Source organism: Artemia sp. Qi Xiang Cuo, chromosome 4 (assembly GCF_049724085.1).
Source record: "Artemia sp. Qi Xiang Cuo chromosome 4, ASM4972408v1, whole genome shotgun sequence".
In the NCBI taxonomy this organism is placed as follows: Eukaryota; Metazoa; Arthropoda; class Branchiopoda; order Anostraca; family Artemiidae; genus Artemia; species Artemia sp. Qi Xiang Cuo.
The window spans coordinates 32,929,317-32,946,805 of NC_142797.1; the positions used below are offsets into that span (position 1 = coordinate 32,929,317).

Genomic DNA, 17,489 nt, shown 5'->3' on the forward strand with positions numbered 1-17,489 from the left:
AAATATTATGTGTTCCAATTTTGATTAAAAACAACCCTCATAAGTCCCTGAGCCCAGAGGGCACCGGTGTACGAAAACAAACATGGAGCAAAATTTGGGTTTATTGATTAGCGATACCTAATTGTGGAAAAAATTTGTTGCGTCTCTTAGATTAAATACATTTTTAGCTTTTTAATTTAGGATTACTTTGTCAAAAGGATACATTTTTTCTGTCAGTACTTCTCTTTTTTATTCAATTTCATTCTAAAGTTTAGAAAATGGATGCCTAATAAAACTTTTAGAACGTCAATTTGTAATTTTGAAGCAATCTGTTTAATTTGACGAAGTAGCATTTCGAACTGGTAACTTAATAATTGATTGGTCAGTTGATTTCCTAATCATTTAGAAGGAATATAATCAAGAAGAAGAAACTTTTGATGGGAATATATTGCAGGCTAGACTACGATACTAAATTAATTATTTAAAATATAATAATATATACAGAAAACAATTCCTGGGAGTTTGAAAACTTTTTAATGTTGCAATGTTATAATGGAAAAAGAAAGAATTTTTAAATATGATTTATTTTCATTAAAGTGCAAATAAGACTTTAGCCTCTATGGGTTTAAGGCGGCGGTCACCCTCTCATCTTTGATAATTTCTGTTCTTTATAAGTTTGTCTAGATTATTTCTTTTAGTTTCTGTTCCTTTTATGTTCAATTTATTCAAACATAGTAATATGTACTATTTTTAAGTTGCAGCTATCCTATCCAGTAAGTTCTGTTATCCAACTCAGTTTTTATATTCCAGATCTATTATCCAAATGTTTGAGAAGAAAATTGGCATAAAAACTCTGTAAAAGTTCCGATTAAAAATAGTTTCTGTCAGTTCTGAACGAAAGAGCGTAACACTCTAGTGTCTTTTAATAGTTTTTACAGAGCTCATAAAAATTCCATGTACAGATTTCTTCATAAAGGAAAAAAATCCCGTCGATTAATTTCTTTGGGGTAGATCGAAGGAAACAAAAATAACATTTTCCTCAACTTCCAGTGCTTCTTTAAACATATAATCGCAGAAGAAAAAGATTGAAAAAAGAAGCTTACTCCATCAGCGAAGGATCTCTCGTTTTTAAAATGTGCTCAGTCAGGATCCATGGCATAGACATCTCGATAGGAAACTGAAAGCAGAAACAGTAGTTAACAAACTTTCAAATTGTAGTTTTCTTGGATATCTTAAAATTTTTTATTTGACTCAATGGGTAAAACAGGTACAGAGAACCCTTTTTTGCACATCAGGCACTGTTTGATGCAATCTTATGGCTGAAGAGCAGGGGTCGGAGTCCTGGTGTCACAGATTGTTCGATCTAGAAATAGTCAGCAGTGTAACTCCGTAAGCTCTGCCTGAGTCAACCAATCTCTCAATTGGCACTGGAAAAATCTGGGAGAAATCACTAGAGGCATAGATGGTTTGCCCCCAACCACGCACAAAACTCCCAGCCGAAGGCAGAGAATCATGGGATTGTGGCCTGCCCTAAGCAGATCATTGTCTGCAAACGAAAAAGTTTTTTTTATGCATAAAAAGATTGGAGGATTTTGGTGGTAAGCTGTAATTTCTTTTAATTTTTTTTTCTAAATTCAATGCAAATGCTATCAATATAAAATCTCTATTTGCTTTAGCCTTTTTACTTTCCTGAGAATAACTGAACTTATTCAAACAGTAACTAAATTCTTCCAGCTTCGTAACTCTCGTCTTAGAAAGCCACTATAATAAGACCATCTATTGCCACACGGTAATGATAAATGTAAATGAAAAAATCACAAAAGGAAAAGCAGATATAAGAGTATATTGAAAAAATATACTGTATAACAGAAATTTAAGATTTCAAGCAACACTGGATTTGTCCCCCTTTGAACTCCGTTAATTATAGGAACATATATAACCACAAGTTTACAAGTTTACAGCCTAGAAACTCTATAACTCCGGTTTATCATTTTCATAATTTTTGCTTTTACTGCATGAATAGAGTAACAATTTAATTATGAAACTTCCATTCTGTAACATTTCAATTAATACTTATACTTTTCTATGTGTACAATAACGTCAAATTTACCATAGTTTAATTCTAGAATTACATACACGTGGAACACATGTTACTTGCTTCAGGAAAGAAGATAGGAAAGACTGACCAAAATTTATGCATTGCGTGACACTGTAAATCACGGACAAAGGGCGAGAGAAAACTAAATAAATATTCTGGGGGACAGTTGTCCAGGCTTAATTGCCCATTTGCCGTATGCTTTAGTCGTAGGGGCTTGTGGGACAACAGTCACTCAAAACATTTCTCTCTCTCTCTCTCTCTCTCTCTCTCTCTCTCTCTCTCTCTCTCTCTCTCTCTCTCTCCTACTATACCTTTCAAGGGTTCGACCACTTTATACTTAATATTAAAAATAACTACTGGCAAAAAGCCCCATCAAATTCACTCTGGAAAAGCACATTGGAAAAGTATAAAAAATAACAATTTTCCAAATCCCAAGGAAATTGCTTCTGTGTTTTGAGTCCAGCACGCCTGTGCTGGACTCAAAACTACGAAGCACGCCTGTGCGCCTCAGTTTGGAGGAAATCTCAGTTTGTAATCCTCAGTCAGGAGAAGTACTAGCAATTTCATGCTATTACTTTTCGTTTTTGGTCCGAAAGTGTCGTTTAATAAAACTAAAAATTGCAAATACTTTGTTTTGTATTTCATGATTCATCACAGTCGGTATTTTTTTCCTAGAGAGTCCTTAAGGAAAGCCAAAGAGTATTATAAACGCACACACAGGAGATTATACAATGATGCCCCCTTAAAATTGCAAAGGACGCTCATCATCAGTCTATTTTGGGACATTAAATCCCAAAAACGAGATTTTTTGGGAATTTCTACTAATAAAAAAAAAAAAAATCACAGAGAGAGACTTGCAACACCTAAAGAAAGAAATATCATCAGATCTTTACAATTTACTCACGTCTTCTTACAATTATCGTACAATGGGCCTGCCTTTACCCCTTAAATAATATGAATTTTCGGAAATAAATTCCCACGTATATGTCTGGTATGCACCTATGATAATGGATATTAAAAATTATAAGGTTATAGCAATTTCAAAACCAATTTTAATATTAGACCGAAGCATTGGCAGCAACAAAATGCAGGCGAGTACAATTAAAAAAGATTAGTAAAAAGCTTATATAAAAAATGGTACGAACAGCTATGCTATATCACCTCTAATAAGTATATGCTAGATATTACTCACAACATTTACTAAATAGACAGCTAAACATATGGGATAATTCTGACACAACTAGGAAGGGCAAAAACGTCTACGAATATGCGAACCGTTCAGAGCCCAACTGATCAAGTCCATAACATAAATACCAGAGAAAATTGAAAACAAAATTCAGTGGTGATTTCATTTTGATATACCACTCAAAAAGTGGGGAAATGTTCAGGGTTTTGGAGGTTTGCATGATCCTTGAGCAATAAAGTTCGGGAGTGCTGTTTACAATTGATTTTTCGAGATTGGTTTCTAAAAGTTTATTCCTAGAAAATAGAAAATTGTTCGCCATTTTATTTAAAATCTTCAGAAAATGAAGATTTCCCTGCATTAATGAACAATCAGTAGAGCATTTCAACGGTAAAGCGTTGAAGCATAAATAAAAGTTATACTGATCAAATTAACATGCGAAAGACTCTATATGTCAGTTCTAATGTTACAAATCCAGGTACCAAGGCAGTAAGAGCATCGCTTAAAATGTTATAAACGACCTCCGCGTTTCTGCCCTTCTGATTAGAAACTCTAACGCTTCTAGACAACGTCAGGTGAATCAAATTAGGTCGTAAAACACAGTTAGGCAGATTATGCTTAATTGCTATAAGTTTAAATTAAGACTTGTACAAGTTTTGTTCATTTTAACAGGTTAGACGAGTTCGCATTCATATCCGAGACCACACGCTCCAAGGACAGTGAAAATGATTATTTCTGCTAAAAGAGGTTTCCTCCCTGTAAGTTCTAAAGTTCCACCATAAGGATCACAACCATTTTCTCAAACAGATTGTGTTAAAATATATTGTTTCGTATTAAAACACAGCTAATAGAAGAAAACAAGAAAGACAATTACTGAAAAGAGTTGAATGATCAGAATAAGAGCTAATAGGACAGACCTGCAAACCCTGTCTCTCTTTTTCGGCAATACCAACATTCAAATTCGGCAATTAGGTTGCCAATTACATAAAAAAGGAAGTTAAAGTGGAGTAACTAACAAAGAAAAGGAAAAAGGGTAAGTATTAAATGAGCATCTTATATAAAAACTGTTGACTTTAGCCGGATAAATTATTTCAAAGGGAAGCTATATTGAAACTCTAATTACAAAAGGGTAGAAAATTAGTTAAAGAAAATTCACTGCACAATAGTTTAAATCCATTTCTTAAAAAGAATCATTTAAACGGATAAAAAGAAGCCAAACCAGATCCATTTGTTGAATTTAATAGAACAAGTATGAAGGATTTGAATGTGGCTCTACCTAAATAAAAGGATAATCTAGAAAAAAAAACACGAATACTAAAGAAGATCACTTTAAGAAAATAAAAGAAAAACCATAGGTTCGTTCCTCACCAAGATATTACTTATATTTTGCTTGGATTACATAGGAGTTATGTTAACTAGGGTAACTGAAAAGGCGTTAAGTTACGAGACTTAGATTTTGCAGAATAAACAGAATCTGGAAAAAGACGATCATGGATTATTCGAAAAAAAATAAAAATGTTTTTACTCGTTCAAGGCTCAGAAGATACTTTTGCCATCAAAAGCATCCTTTTTTCTCTAGTGTGGAAAGCGTTTAAAGAAGATATGACATTTTCGGTAAAAAAAAAAATATATAAATATTTTGAGATCGAATGACATATTAAAAAACGATTTGGATATATCAATCACTTTAGGAGGGTGGGTAAAATTTTCAGTCTCTCGAAAACGTCACCTATCGCCTTTTTATTTAAAGATAGGGGATGTTACTTATAAGATAAATAATACTTTGACACATAGAGCGTACTCATTGGCACATTACAAACTGTACCTGTTAGCCATCAAACTAAGGTATAGAAAAAAGGGGGGTTAAAACTCCAAAGTTAGAATACACATGCCTCAATCTAAGACGAAGAACAATACACTGAATACCTGAATACGTTTTTCCATGGTTACAAGGTCAGTGCATTCTTCATTGTGGATGTGATGAACTTGACACTTCTAGCCGACAAACAAAATAAGGAACAAATTTAGAACAAAAAAGCAATAAAATGGACCAACATTTGCACCATCAAACAAAGGAAGGAAATATTTGAATTGGGAGACAACTCAGCTACTACATTTGCTTTTGATACTATTTTGAACAGATATTTACTTTTGATCTTACCAAACAAATTTCAATTAATGACGAATGTTCTCTATGTACCTCTACATTTAAGGGCAGTGCTGAAAACAAAATCCAAACTCCAGCAGAAAAAAACAGTACACTGTTTCTTTTCAAGGGCATGACTACCTCAATATCATGTACAGAGTAGTTAGGGCCAGGGTAGTTAGGGACAATAGACTTTCTCCAGCAGAAAAAAACAGTACACTGTTTCTTTTCAAGGGCATGACTACCTCAATATCATGTACAGAGTAGTTAGGGCCAGGGTAGTTAGGGACAATAGACTTTCTCCAGGACTTCTTATCTTTTTCAAACCTTTTTCTGCAGAGTGAGGGGTCAAATTCCGTTTCTCCATATGATGCTACCCTTAATCACTAGAACGTTTTTCTCCCATAAGAAAAAATCAATGGAATCATAATTAATGGAGAATCATAGCCCTGTATATTTTTGCACGCTGTTCCACATTCGCTCATTAAAGTGAAAATGATAAAATTAGTTTTTTTTTCTTCTATTCATAACTACTACTACGCACAAGACACCGGCGAAATTAAAGCCTAAATGTGCACAAGATTTGAAAAAGGAAAAGATTTTCAACCTTCTGAAAAAAAAAGGAAAGTAAGTGTTGGACTAAAGCAAATCAAAAGAGATTTACTGGATCAAATTACATTCAATTGTTTTCAAATGTTCTTCTAGTGCACCATCTTTATAATCCCTACTTCAATCATAAGTGGTTTTAATTCCATTTTTAATCAACATAAAGACTAAAACGTTTTGGGTTGAACTGGACAATTATTTTTAAACTTAACACAACTTCAGTTAAAAGCAAATACACACGTTGGTCAATGTGAAAGAGGCTCATTACTTTCTATTCCAAAACTTTGTGATCAGAAACATGCATGCACAAGTGTTTTGAGACGTATTTAAGCATCTTTTTGCCACTTTTTTTTCTATATGTCATTTTTTTATGACATTATATTCTAAAGTAACTTCATTTTATTATTCGCTTTCTTATATAAATAGCCTACCTGTATACGCTTTCCCATTGTCATTTCAAGATAGAATTCCCTGTACCACAACTGAGACAAATCGCAAGCCTGTTGAAGTGTTCGACCAAAATTCAAAAGGTACGTCCAATAGAAAGAGCTCTTATGAAAAGCGTCAATAGCCATTAAATAAGTTCCATCTATATCCTTGCGAAGCGTCCTCTTACCCCCAGATTTGTCAGCAATCAGAGATTCGAGCATAGTGCGAACCATGTACAACTGCGTTGATGAAGGTCCTATAATGATATTCATGAGAGGATTACCCGACTTTTTATTTTTCTTAATTAAACTTGTTACTTAAATTAATCTTCAATAAGAACCAGGTTACTTCAACATAAAGGGTATATAAATCGCGAGTTAAGGGCCAAGGGTTGCAAAAACCAGTTTCAGAGAGGATTTGCGGTTATAGCTAATACATAGTAAAATAACCAAATCTCAACATGTACTATTTTAGTTAAATATTTTATGGTTTTGTTAACTTTTATGTCACAAATATTCCTCAAGTCTTAATACTAATTTATATAAGGTTATTAGATTTATGACTCTCCTTACATTTTCAGATTACTCGGTTTTAGGCAATAGTTCAGGGAACGAAAAGTAAACAAGATCTGAATTTCAGAACCATATTAAAACTTGATAAAATTATATGAAAACCCTCAAATGTAATAAACCCATTTCGTGCAGATTTCCTAATCGGGGAGGAAGGTATGTGAAGCATTAATATTAATTAGCAACATTGATGGCTAGGATTTGTCTCCTGTCGAAATTACTTCGCTTTACTGCATATGTATATTCAGTTTATCAACGATCTAATGCAACAAGTATATTGGAGGACATTACATAAAAAGTTCGACATTAAATAATATGTAGGTTGTTTGTGAAGATGTCTAAATCACTACAAGTTAAACATGGAACAAATTGTGGAAGAACTACTAGCAATCAAAACTTTTTTACCCTATTTTATAATTCATTTTTTTTCCCAGGCAAGAGAACCGAGCCATATTTTATACTTTGTCAATATTTTAGGCACTGTTAATTTTCAGTGTATTCATTCAGATCTTGAACTATAACTAGATTTGCGTTGCCTAGGCAAGTGAAGTGTTGCAGCAATCCTTTATCAGCTTCGCCAACAAAACAGTTGCAGGAACAACACTTAGGTCAGGGATCTAATGAACGGAATTAAAATATTATATTGACAGTTGAACCTTGTCGTTTTTAATCGTTGAAATTATTACAGATTAAAGCTTACCACATCGTCATATAGAGCCCATTTAGTACTATGCACCTATCCAAGACTTTTCAGAAGCATATTGCTGCAACTAGTCTTTACGACAATGAATGTAAATTTACGTCATTGCGATGCATTTTTATTTAAAGTCGCTATGTAGCCACATGGAGAAAAATTTCCATACACTCAAATGTACCAGAAATAGGGCAGACGTAGTCAAATTATTAGTCTTAATCTTAAATACATATCAAGAACAGTTAATAGGTACACCAACAAGGAAAAGTCCCAAGCTCCTCACTAACATAGATGACCACGGTTTAACAGCTGAACGTTACTTTCCAGTTTCCTAATTTCCTCATGCTTTTAATCCAAATTGCCTCATACTTCTAATCCAAATTTTTCAATGTGTACATTAAAACTAAAACTGTAAGCCCCTCAAAACCTTTTAAATGTAAATCTAATGAAAGAGCTCAGAACTTACAATATAATCTTGTCTATTATATTGCAAATTATTATGTTGCTAGTTACAAACAACTAGGTTATACCAATATAACCTAGTTGGCACTACAAAGCAGTCCCTTGCTTTTCGTAATCATACTAATATAGTGGACACGGTAAAAATAAAGAAGGGTATATCGGTCAGTAGAACTACATAACCCCTGCTCCCTGAAGTCGACCATAGTCAAACAACCGATTCTTAATCAAAACCCTTTCACTTGTCTTAGAATCCTCTTTTCCTAGTTTTTTTTTCGATCAGATATAAGGTAAACTAATTTGCATAAGTTTTCCACGCCATAGCCAAAAAGATGTCGGTGCTCTAACAATCTATTCTTACATGCCTTTCTCTCACCGTAGTCATCATAAAACCAAATTGTTTGAACCCTCGACTGCATCAGACGCTAAATAATACGTTCAACAACTAGAAAAAGATGCCAACCCCTCGTCGCAAAGATGACCAAGGCATAACAGCCAATTGTTACTTACAGGCAAGGTTGCCACCAAGGTCAGTTTTTAAAGTGCTATAATTGCCCAAATTTGCGTGCTACATAGCGATTTTCGGTGCTACAGTCAAAAATCGACTGTATGCCTGTAATAGTGCTATAATAGTACTTTCGTGCTACAAGTGGCAACGCAGATCACGTATTATCCTGCTACACATAATGAAATAGCACTAAAATAGCACTTTTGTGCTACAGGTGGCAGCCCTACTTACAAGTCCCTCGCTTGTTTTAAAACTTGAGCAACGTTCTTTTTTTAATCTGTACCACAATTTAAGTAAAAAAAAGGATCTCATATACTTTGGTCGGCCCATCAAGGACTATTGATGAGCATTCAAAAACAATCTATTTGTCTTAGTTAAAAAGGAGATTTAAAAGTAGGCAAACTAATGTTGCTACATAGAAAGTAGGAAAGGGAAAGCTCCAAATTCTTTCACGATTAGTCCAGGTAACCGTTGCACCTCCTAGACTTCCCGATTTTCGTCCAACTTTGACTTGGAACTAGTGCCTTCTGCCTGTCTGCTAGTTTTCCAGTCAAAAATAGAAATATGGGTCACTTAAACAAAAACTTAGGAGCCTGATTTCTGAAAATCCCCTCCAATATAGACAGTAAAACTTCATGTCAACCCAAAAATTGTAGGGTCTGACTCTATTACAAGCAAGAATCACTGTTTTTAGCCCCAGGCTAGGATTATACGCTTCTTTCCAAAGTGTAATGTCATATTCATCAAGCCGGCCTGAGGTCCACATTTTCCATAAAAAACGAGGAGCTTAGACCTTAACCATTTTCTAGCAATAAGATGAAATCGGCAGACCATCAAAGAAAAAGAAAACAAAATACAAAACCAAAGTGATTTGCAACAAAATAATATATATATATATATATATATATATATATATATATATATATATATATATATATATATATATATATATATATATATATATATATATATATATATATATACTACTACTACTACTATTACTACTAACAACTCACCGCAGCACCAAACCGCTTGAGGCCAACACAGCTACGCACGCTCCTCCTCTACCCCAATCTATTCAAAGCCTCCCTTTTTACACCCACCCTCGAAGTTCCAATTTCCTTTAAATCTTTCTTTATGACGTCCTCCCGCCCCAGACGGGGACGAGCTGCTTTTCGTTTAGCCCTTGACGGTTGGCCGAAAAGAACAATCTTCGGTAAACTATCATCCTTCATCCGCACAACGTACCCTAGCCACCTCAACCTTTCTTTCGTTATAGCCCTAGAGAGCGGTATTGAACCACATTTTTCGTATAGCAATGTTTGAAATACGGTCAGTCAGCCGGGTATCCAGAATAATCCTTAAGCAATTTCTCTGGAAAACGTCTAGTAAATCTTCATCCGCTTTCCATAGATCTGGATCTTACGCCCTTCCGCTGTTGTCCTCCTATAGAGAATCCTCCCGCGATGGTTTTCTGCATCACCAGGCAATTTAACCCATTACTGGGAGAAGGTTTGTAAATCATGGGACTTCTAGAAAAACCAGTGGACCCTTTTGAGTGTACAAATGAGGGGCCTTCTTCCTCATCCGCCTGTATTTATGACCCCGGGCGAGGGTGCCCCAGTTTCTATTATGAACCCCCAGGGACAAGGTCCCCCCTTGGCCCGTGCCTCCTATGGAGGTAACCTACATATCTGTAGGGATTTCCCCTATCGCTATCTGGGGACACGCTGAATGCCCTGGGGGAGGCCAGGAACATAAAAAATGAAATTAATTAAAAATATTACGTTTCCTTAAAACATGGAAAATTATAGTCTTCTGGATGACGTTTTAAACATCAAATTATTATAAAGAAGTATGAATAAAGTTATACAGAAGACTTTTGGTTTCCATACCATATATATATATATATATATATATATATATATATATATATATATATATATATATATATATATATATATATATATATATATATATATATATATATATATATATATATATATATATATATATATATATATATATATATATATATATTATATATATATATATATATATATAATATATACATATATATATATACTATATATATATATATATATATATATATATATATATATATATATATATATATATATATATATATATATATATATATATATATATATATATATATATATATATATATATATATATATATATATATATATATATATATGAGTAGGTGAAGCAGCAGAGACATTTAGCTTCAAAGGCTGCGACCACAAGCTTGACTTATGTTATGATCATTTGTCATGGATGATACATTAATGCTGGTAACTGCTTATTATAGTTACTAGACCTTAGTAGGCTAACATCACCATAATAACGAAATGTTTCTTTTTTCCTAAATAAAGGCAGAATGTATTAACCTTACCAACATTACGCCTGGGTACTTTCAAATCATATCCATTATCTGGATCCTTCTTTCCTTTCAAAGCGGGATCATCTGAGGGCTCTATTCCTCTTGCCCAGTCAGCGCAGGTTTCGCGAACTGATACAATTACACTAAAAAACAAAAGCTGAATTAAAAAGTATACTATAACATTAAATAAATTTATGCAGGTTTCAAAGCTGGATTAAAGCCATTTGTTCTTCTTCTTTTTTTTACGGCAATTTGAGAGACAGTTTTTTTTAATATACTGATTTATTAATTATTTTTAGTTTAGTTAATTTATTATTATGGCAATCAAAACAGTTTAAAATTGCCCATGAATAAAACAATGATACAATCATCAATTTTCTGCTAGTTTGCCTTAAACCTCAAAATTTGCTTAGAATTTTTCTCCAAATTTTCTAAGATAAAATCTCAAAGACTATAGGAAACTGGAAACAGAAGAAACTTAGGCGCTTTTATATGTGATTAATAGGAAACAAAAATACTAACCACACTACCAATACAGCGTTACCGAGCAAAATTAGAAAAAAAAAATAATAATACAGGCTTAAATGACAATAACTTTATTTCACTAAAACTTTAATTTTAATTAAAGGTGCGAGCTTCTTTGTATCCAACCCAAGATTTTCTGAGTGTACATAGATACTATTAGTTAGCATAATTGATTTGGCAACTTTGTTTCGATTATAAAGTAGTTAAGGCTATAGGCAGGTAGTCGGAACACAGACTAATAAAGACAGTCGTTGGGAAAATGTATCTAAAGCCTGTTTTTTACGAAACATATGGAAAAATACGATATTGTAGGAAAAATTGCTGAAATCTCCAGTTTCACGGGGCCACAGACCTGCATATCCTCTTTCCATTGGTTCGTTCCTGATTAACTAGTAACACACAAAATGTAATTTTCTTTATATTAATAAACCCGGCACCACTGTATAGAAATATAATACAGTATGATCATTCCCTATCTCAACCATTATACAAAGCCGGACAGAGATGCAAGTGCTCCGGGGAACATTTAAACAAGTATAAACAAAAGTGTCATTCGATTTTTTTTTGCGGGTAGACAAGTCAGGTTTCTCTTGAACGCGAAACTTGGCTTCACCTTTGTAGCGCTAAATTTTAAAGAATCTAATTTTAAATTAATTTATTCCAATACATATATATAAAAATCGGCAATTAGCAGTGCAATGCTATTATTAGATGTTTTTAGGAATTCCAAGTAGGTTGCAAAGTCTCGAGTTGGTTTCAAAGTCATTTTTAGAGAGGTTTTGCGAAAATACGCGTTCCAGGGTAGTATACACTGGACCGCTGAAGGTAGATTAAATGGGAGGAGCTGTTTGTACACGTCGAAAATGCAGTAGCGATAAGTCACTGAGCCGTGATCTTACTGTTATATTATTTATACACAGTGCCCGGTGCGGAAGAAAAAAAAATCAACATTTATGTGATTCGTACCTGTTGAACAAAATTTATGTTACGATAGAACTTCGAGATCTTCGCCTTTCTTTTCTTCATTTTTGCCACTTACAGATGTTGACATGTTCGCAATGGGCTAATTAGCTTTGAAAAATAAAAATAAAATTTAACCGACAAAAACAGATGCCAACAAAAATTCAGCCTTAAAGGGGTACCGTAACCCTTTTGTTGGGTTTTCCTAGCTACACTACTGACGAGACACTATAACTTCATGACGCGCAATTAACCTTTAATTATATTTTTCATTATTACTTTTTAACCCGAAATTCGGGAACGACATGTAATTATTAGTCAACTATTGCATAAGAAAAATGTATAATACCAAACTTGATAAGGTAATGTGACTACAAAAAATCTAACAAAAACAACGAGCGTTCTCAGAATCAGAGTCACGACTGGCATACGAATCAAGACATAAAGGTAGAAATTAGAACTGAAATAAAAACAAATTTAGAACTGATTAGAACTGAAATCAAGACAAATTTAGAACTGATTAGAACTGAAATCAAGACAAATTTAGAACTGATTAGAACTGAAATCAAGACAAATTTAGAACTGATTAGAACTGAAATCAAGACAAACTTAGAACTGATTAGAACTGAAATCAAGACAAATTTAGAACTGATTAGAACTGAAATCAAGACAAATTTAGGCATCTTCGCATCGCTAAATCTTACCTTCTAATCAGATCCCTCTTATTTTTAATTGCCTTTCTTAAGGGTTCACGTAGTCCTATCTGAACAAAATCTTGAAGCTCAGAATAAATGTGTCTTCTAATGGCGTCATTAAAAACCGTTTCCATTCGAGCCATCAATACTTGCAAACTTTTTATCATGGAAATAATTTCAATCAAGGCGTATTTTTCTTCGTCTGAATAGTTGTGACGGGTGGCCTGAAAATAAATAAATAATCAAATAAATAATTGCGTAAACTTGCCGAGGAGAACCTACGATTTCCAAAATAATTGTATATGTGATGGTATTAAGATAAGATTTATTGCTGAAAAACGGCTATCACAAAATTCGGCTCAAAAGGGCCGAATTCGCACTTCAGCGTCAAATAAAACGAAAAAAGAACAACAAACAAGCAAACAACAACAGAAAATTATAAAAAGGTCAATGTCAAATACGTAAAAATGTTAAAAACAAAAACAATTTAAACTCATAAAATTAGAAGGTCAATGTCAAATCATCAAAAATATCAAAAAAATGAGAACTCGTAAAAATTAAAAAGGAGATAAAAAAATTAAAACAAAAACATAAGTTAGTGACAAAAAAATAAAACAACTCCAAAATTGCAAAATGGACATTAAAATTAAAAATTATGAGGTAAAAAGTGAGTGAGGGGGGGGGGAGGGAGGCTGCAGAGATTCACTGATTGAATTTGTCAAATATGTAAGGGATGACAGTCTTTCTATATCTTTCAGTGAAAACTCTTATTAGGGCAAGAAGGGGGATTTTGGCTGAAGCAGAATGCGGGAAGCGGGGTCGAAGGGATGAATATGGACTAGGTAAAGGGGTAGTTGTTCGAGGGCTATGCAGGGAATTGTTAGCGAAACGCAAGGACATTTTTGCTCTCCTTTCCTTCATGATGACAAGATTAGCTCTTCGAAGAAGGGAAATATGAGGTACTTTAACCTCATTGAAGATAATTCTTATGCACCTTTTTTGGACTGCCTCTATTCTGTCAATTCCACGGAGGTGCCAGAATTCCAAACGGGACAGGCGTACTCAAGGGTTGGGTACGATTTATGTTTTTTAAGGAGTTTGAGGAGGGAAAATGCGGCATTTGCACGTCTTAAGATGTCAATAATATGGCAATCCTATTTTAAGTCGCTTGAGATGGCAAAACCCAGTAATTTCATAGCGGTAACAGACATTTCAGGGGGATTAGAAAGGAGAATGAAGGGGGAGTTTTAAGGAAATTAATAGTAAGAACAGTTGCCTCGACTTTTATATCATCAGTAAGAGCTTCAGCTGATATCGATTCGAAGATGTCCATTGGGTTACTTTTTAAATTTTTTAAACATGTCTCTAAGACATCTAGATCATCAACGAATTTCCATCTATCCGGGAAATCGACACCAAGGTTGTTAATCATTGAAAGGAATAAAATTGGACCTGAGAGGGTTCCTTGGGGCACACCATTATAAAAAGGGAGGGAATCAGAATATACATTCAGGTATTTCATGACTTGCGTTCTATTAGAGAGGAAAGACGCAACTATTCTAGTTAAATAAGGGTCAACTTGAAAATCCTTATATAATTTTTCTACTAGTATATTGTGGTAGATTAAATCAAAATCTTTTCGCAAGTCAACAGCGATAACATTAAGCCAGGTATTGGGTTTTTCGAGTGTGTTACGTATTATATCCATACGGTGAACAAGATAGTGGGTGGTAGATGTAGAGTGTAAGTTTCCGAATTGTCGTTGGTCAACATTTGGGATTATCTTTCTTTACTTTCAACCACTCAGCTAAAAAGCTTTCATATAACTTGGAAAAAACTGGAGTGAGAGTAATGGGACGGACACCTATCAAAACACCTAATTTCCAACAATTTGGGAATTTACCAGTAGAGGTAATTTCATTAAAAAGTAAGGCTCAGAGACTCTGAGAGATTGTCGGCAAAGGCTTTAATTAGTACAATCGGGATGTCTAGTCGACAAGTACTGCACTTTTTAATGTTCTTAATTATTGCCTCCACATCAGAGGGCGAAATAATGGGAAAATTGACAGAGCACAAATCATAAGGAGTGTCAAAAGAAAGGGGAGGAAAACTCCGAACTATGGAGGAAAGAAATTTGTTCAGATCATTGGCTGTAACTGAAGGGTCTTCCTGGAAATGGAAATCTATATTATTATGTGTTTTCTCACAAATTTTCTTTATTCTATTATACCATTGTTTTTGCTTTGTAGAAAATAAATCCTGGACTTTACATTTGTAATATGAAGAAGCAGATTTACATACTTCTTTTTTTATATGTTTACGCACTGAGTTAGCTTCGGATGTTTTACCATTCTTAAGTAGATTCATTTTAATTCTAATTAGCTTTTTCAATTGGTAATGTATGGTTTGTCATTAGAACATGTTTTTACTTTTTTCTCAGGGAAGGAATCTCTGTATTTGGCTTTAATCAGATTTGGGAAGTCAGAGACTTTAAAATTAATGTCATTTTTCCCCTTGAGAGCCAGCCAGTTTTCATTAGTAATCCAAGATCCAAATGTGAAAAGGCCATCATTGGAAATTGGGCGATAAGAGAACTCAGTAACAGAAAAAGTATGATTAAAGCTGGTGAGAGGCTTCATTAATAAACGAAATTGGTAGCCTCCTCCTAATGGGGGCAAAGGGACAGGAGGGGCATAGAAAGCCTGCATATTGGTGCAAATCAGATCAAGGGTAGAATTTCCTTTGGTTGTTGGTATTTGTGTTGGTTGTTGGTATCTGTTTTAAGTTTAGGGAACTACAAAGGGATTTTAACTTTAGATCATTAGCATCACCTACTAAGAAAAAATCTGCGTTCGGGAATTTGCAGAGGACAAAGTCGGCACTACTATGCAGTTGCTGGTAGAATCGCTGTCTTTGTGCAGCGTTTTGATTGGGGGATTAATAGAAGCAACAAAACACAATCAAATTAAAGGGGCGTGATAAAACTTTGGGTCTTACACTTACCCAAATGATTTCATCGTAATCTGAAAGGTTGGGGGCATGAATTAATTTAGGAAAGGGATAATTATTTACATATAATAGTGTTCCACCTCCCTTTTTACCTAGGGGGTGATCATGAGCACGAAGTTTTATGAATTGGGAGTTGTTATTAATTTTCAATAAATTAGAGTTCTGTGGTTGGACCTCAGTTACGGCAATTACATCAATTTTGTGTACTTGACAGGGGGCCTCTAGCTCGATCAATTTTTCGAAATTCAGGATTTCGGCGTTCGTAACAAGGAGCTTTGGGAAAGTAAAACGGTTACTAAAGCGGGCAATTTTTCGTTTGTTAATTGTGGGAGCCAGTAGGGAGTGGGAGGAACGTGGATCTGGGGGAGGAGAGGCATCTTTTTTGGGATGAAGGCTGGGATCCAGTTGAGAAGCAGGATTAAAAGGCGGGACTGGACCGTGCTTGAGAGAAAAGGAGGACAGAGGACAATTTATGGGGATATTATTAGGTTGGGATGGAACTACGGTAGAATGGAGATAATCTGTCAGACGGCAGTTACCTGACGTTGGGAATGGTGATTCACGTCTGTCAAGGAGTCGTTGGTTTGTGGGAGAGTGAGGAGGGTATAGGGCCACATTCTGTAAGCGGAGAGGGAATAAGGCATCTGAGTGAGGGGGGAAGTAGCAAAGGGATGTTTTTGGCAAGGTAGGAGAAGGAGGGAGGGGTACTGACGATTCTAAGAGGCTGGGTATAATATTAGAACGATGATATTTCTTGTTCAAGCGTTCGGGAAAGGAGCTTATTAAAAGAGGAGGGGAGTAGGTAATCGGTAAGGGTTTGTTAATTTTTGAGCGGTGTTTGGCGAACTTTGGTGGGAGATTTTTGCTTGGGTGCGGTGTACCGAAAAAGGACGGCCAAAGGGGGAGCTGTGACTCTTACAATTTATATCTTTTACAGATTAGTGCAATTTTCTTCCTGGGGGTAGATAAAAAGAAGGAGGAACCTTAACGTGAGCTTTAGTGCAACCAAAACAACGACCACTGGAAAAACGGTACAGATATTAACATGCTTAAAATTGCACTCAAGCATACTACATTTACCTAATAGGTAGGATTTACATAAATGTAACAAATTGGAATGACTAGCTCTACAATGCTACTGATGCAATGCTACTGATAACCCCTCACAGTACCAATTTATTTCAGGTCTAAAGGATACCGCACTCCTGCTCCGCCCAGCACT

General features: G+C 34.7%; 1 protein-coding gene across 2 annotated transcripts in view; it reads right to left on the reverse strand.

Moving 5' to 3' along the window:
• Positions 1–17,489, reverse strand: part of Cyfip (Cytoplasmic FMR1-interacting protein Sra-1) — a 176,248-nt gene that overhangs the window by 46,437 nt on the left and 112,322 nt on the right. The window contains exons 9-13 of one of the 2 annotated variants that reach the window (XM_089088236.1): positions 13,268–13,482; positions 11,091–11,221; positions 6,444–6,697; positions 5,187–5,255; positions 1,083–1,156 (exon numbers count right to left, since the gene is read on the reverse strand). In XM_089088236.1, the coding sequence (XP_088944362.1) occupies positions 1,083–1,156; positions 5,187–5,255; positions 6,444–6,697; positions 11,091–11,221; positions 13,268–13,482 (743 nt within the window). The remainder of the gene's footprint in view (positions 1–1,082; positions 1,157–5,186; positions 5,256–6,443; positions 6,698–11,090; positions 11,222–13,267; positions 13,483–17,489) is intronic. The other variant, XM_089088237.1, reaches the window with a different exon arrangement.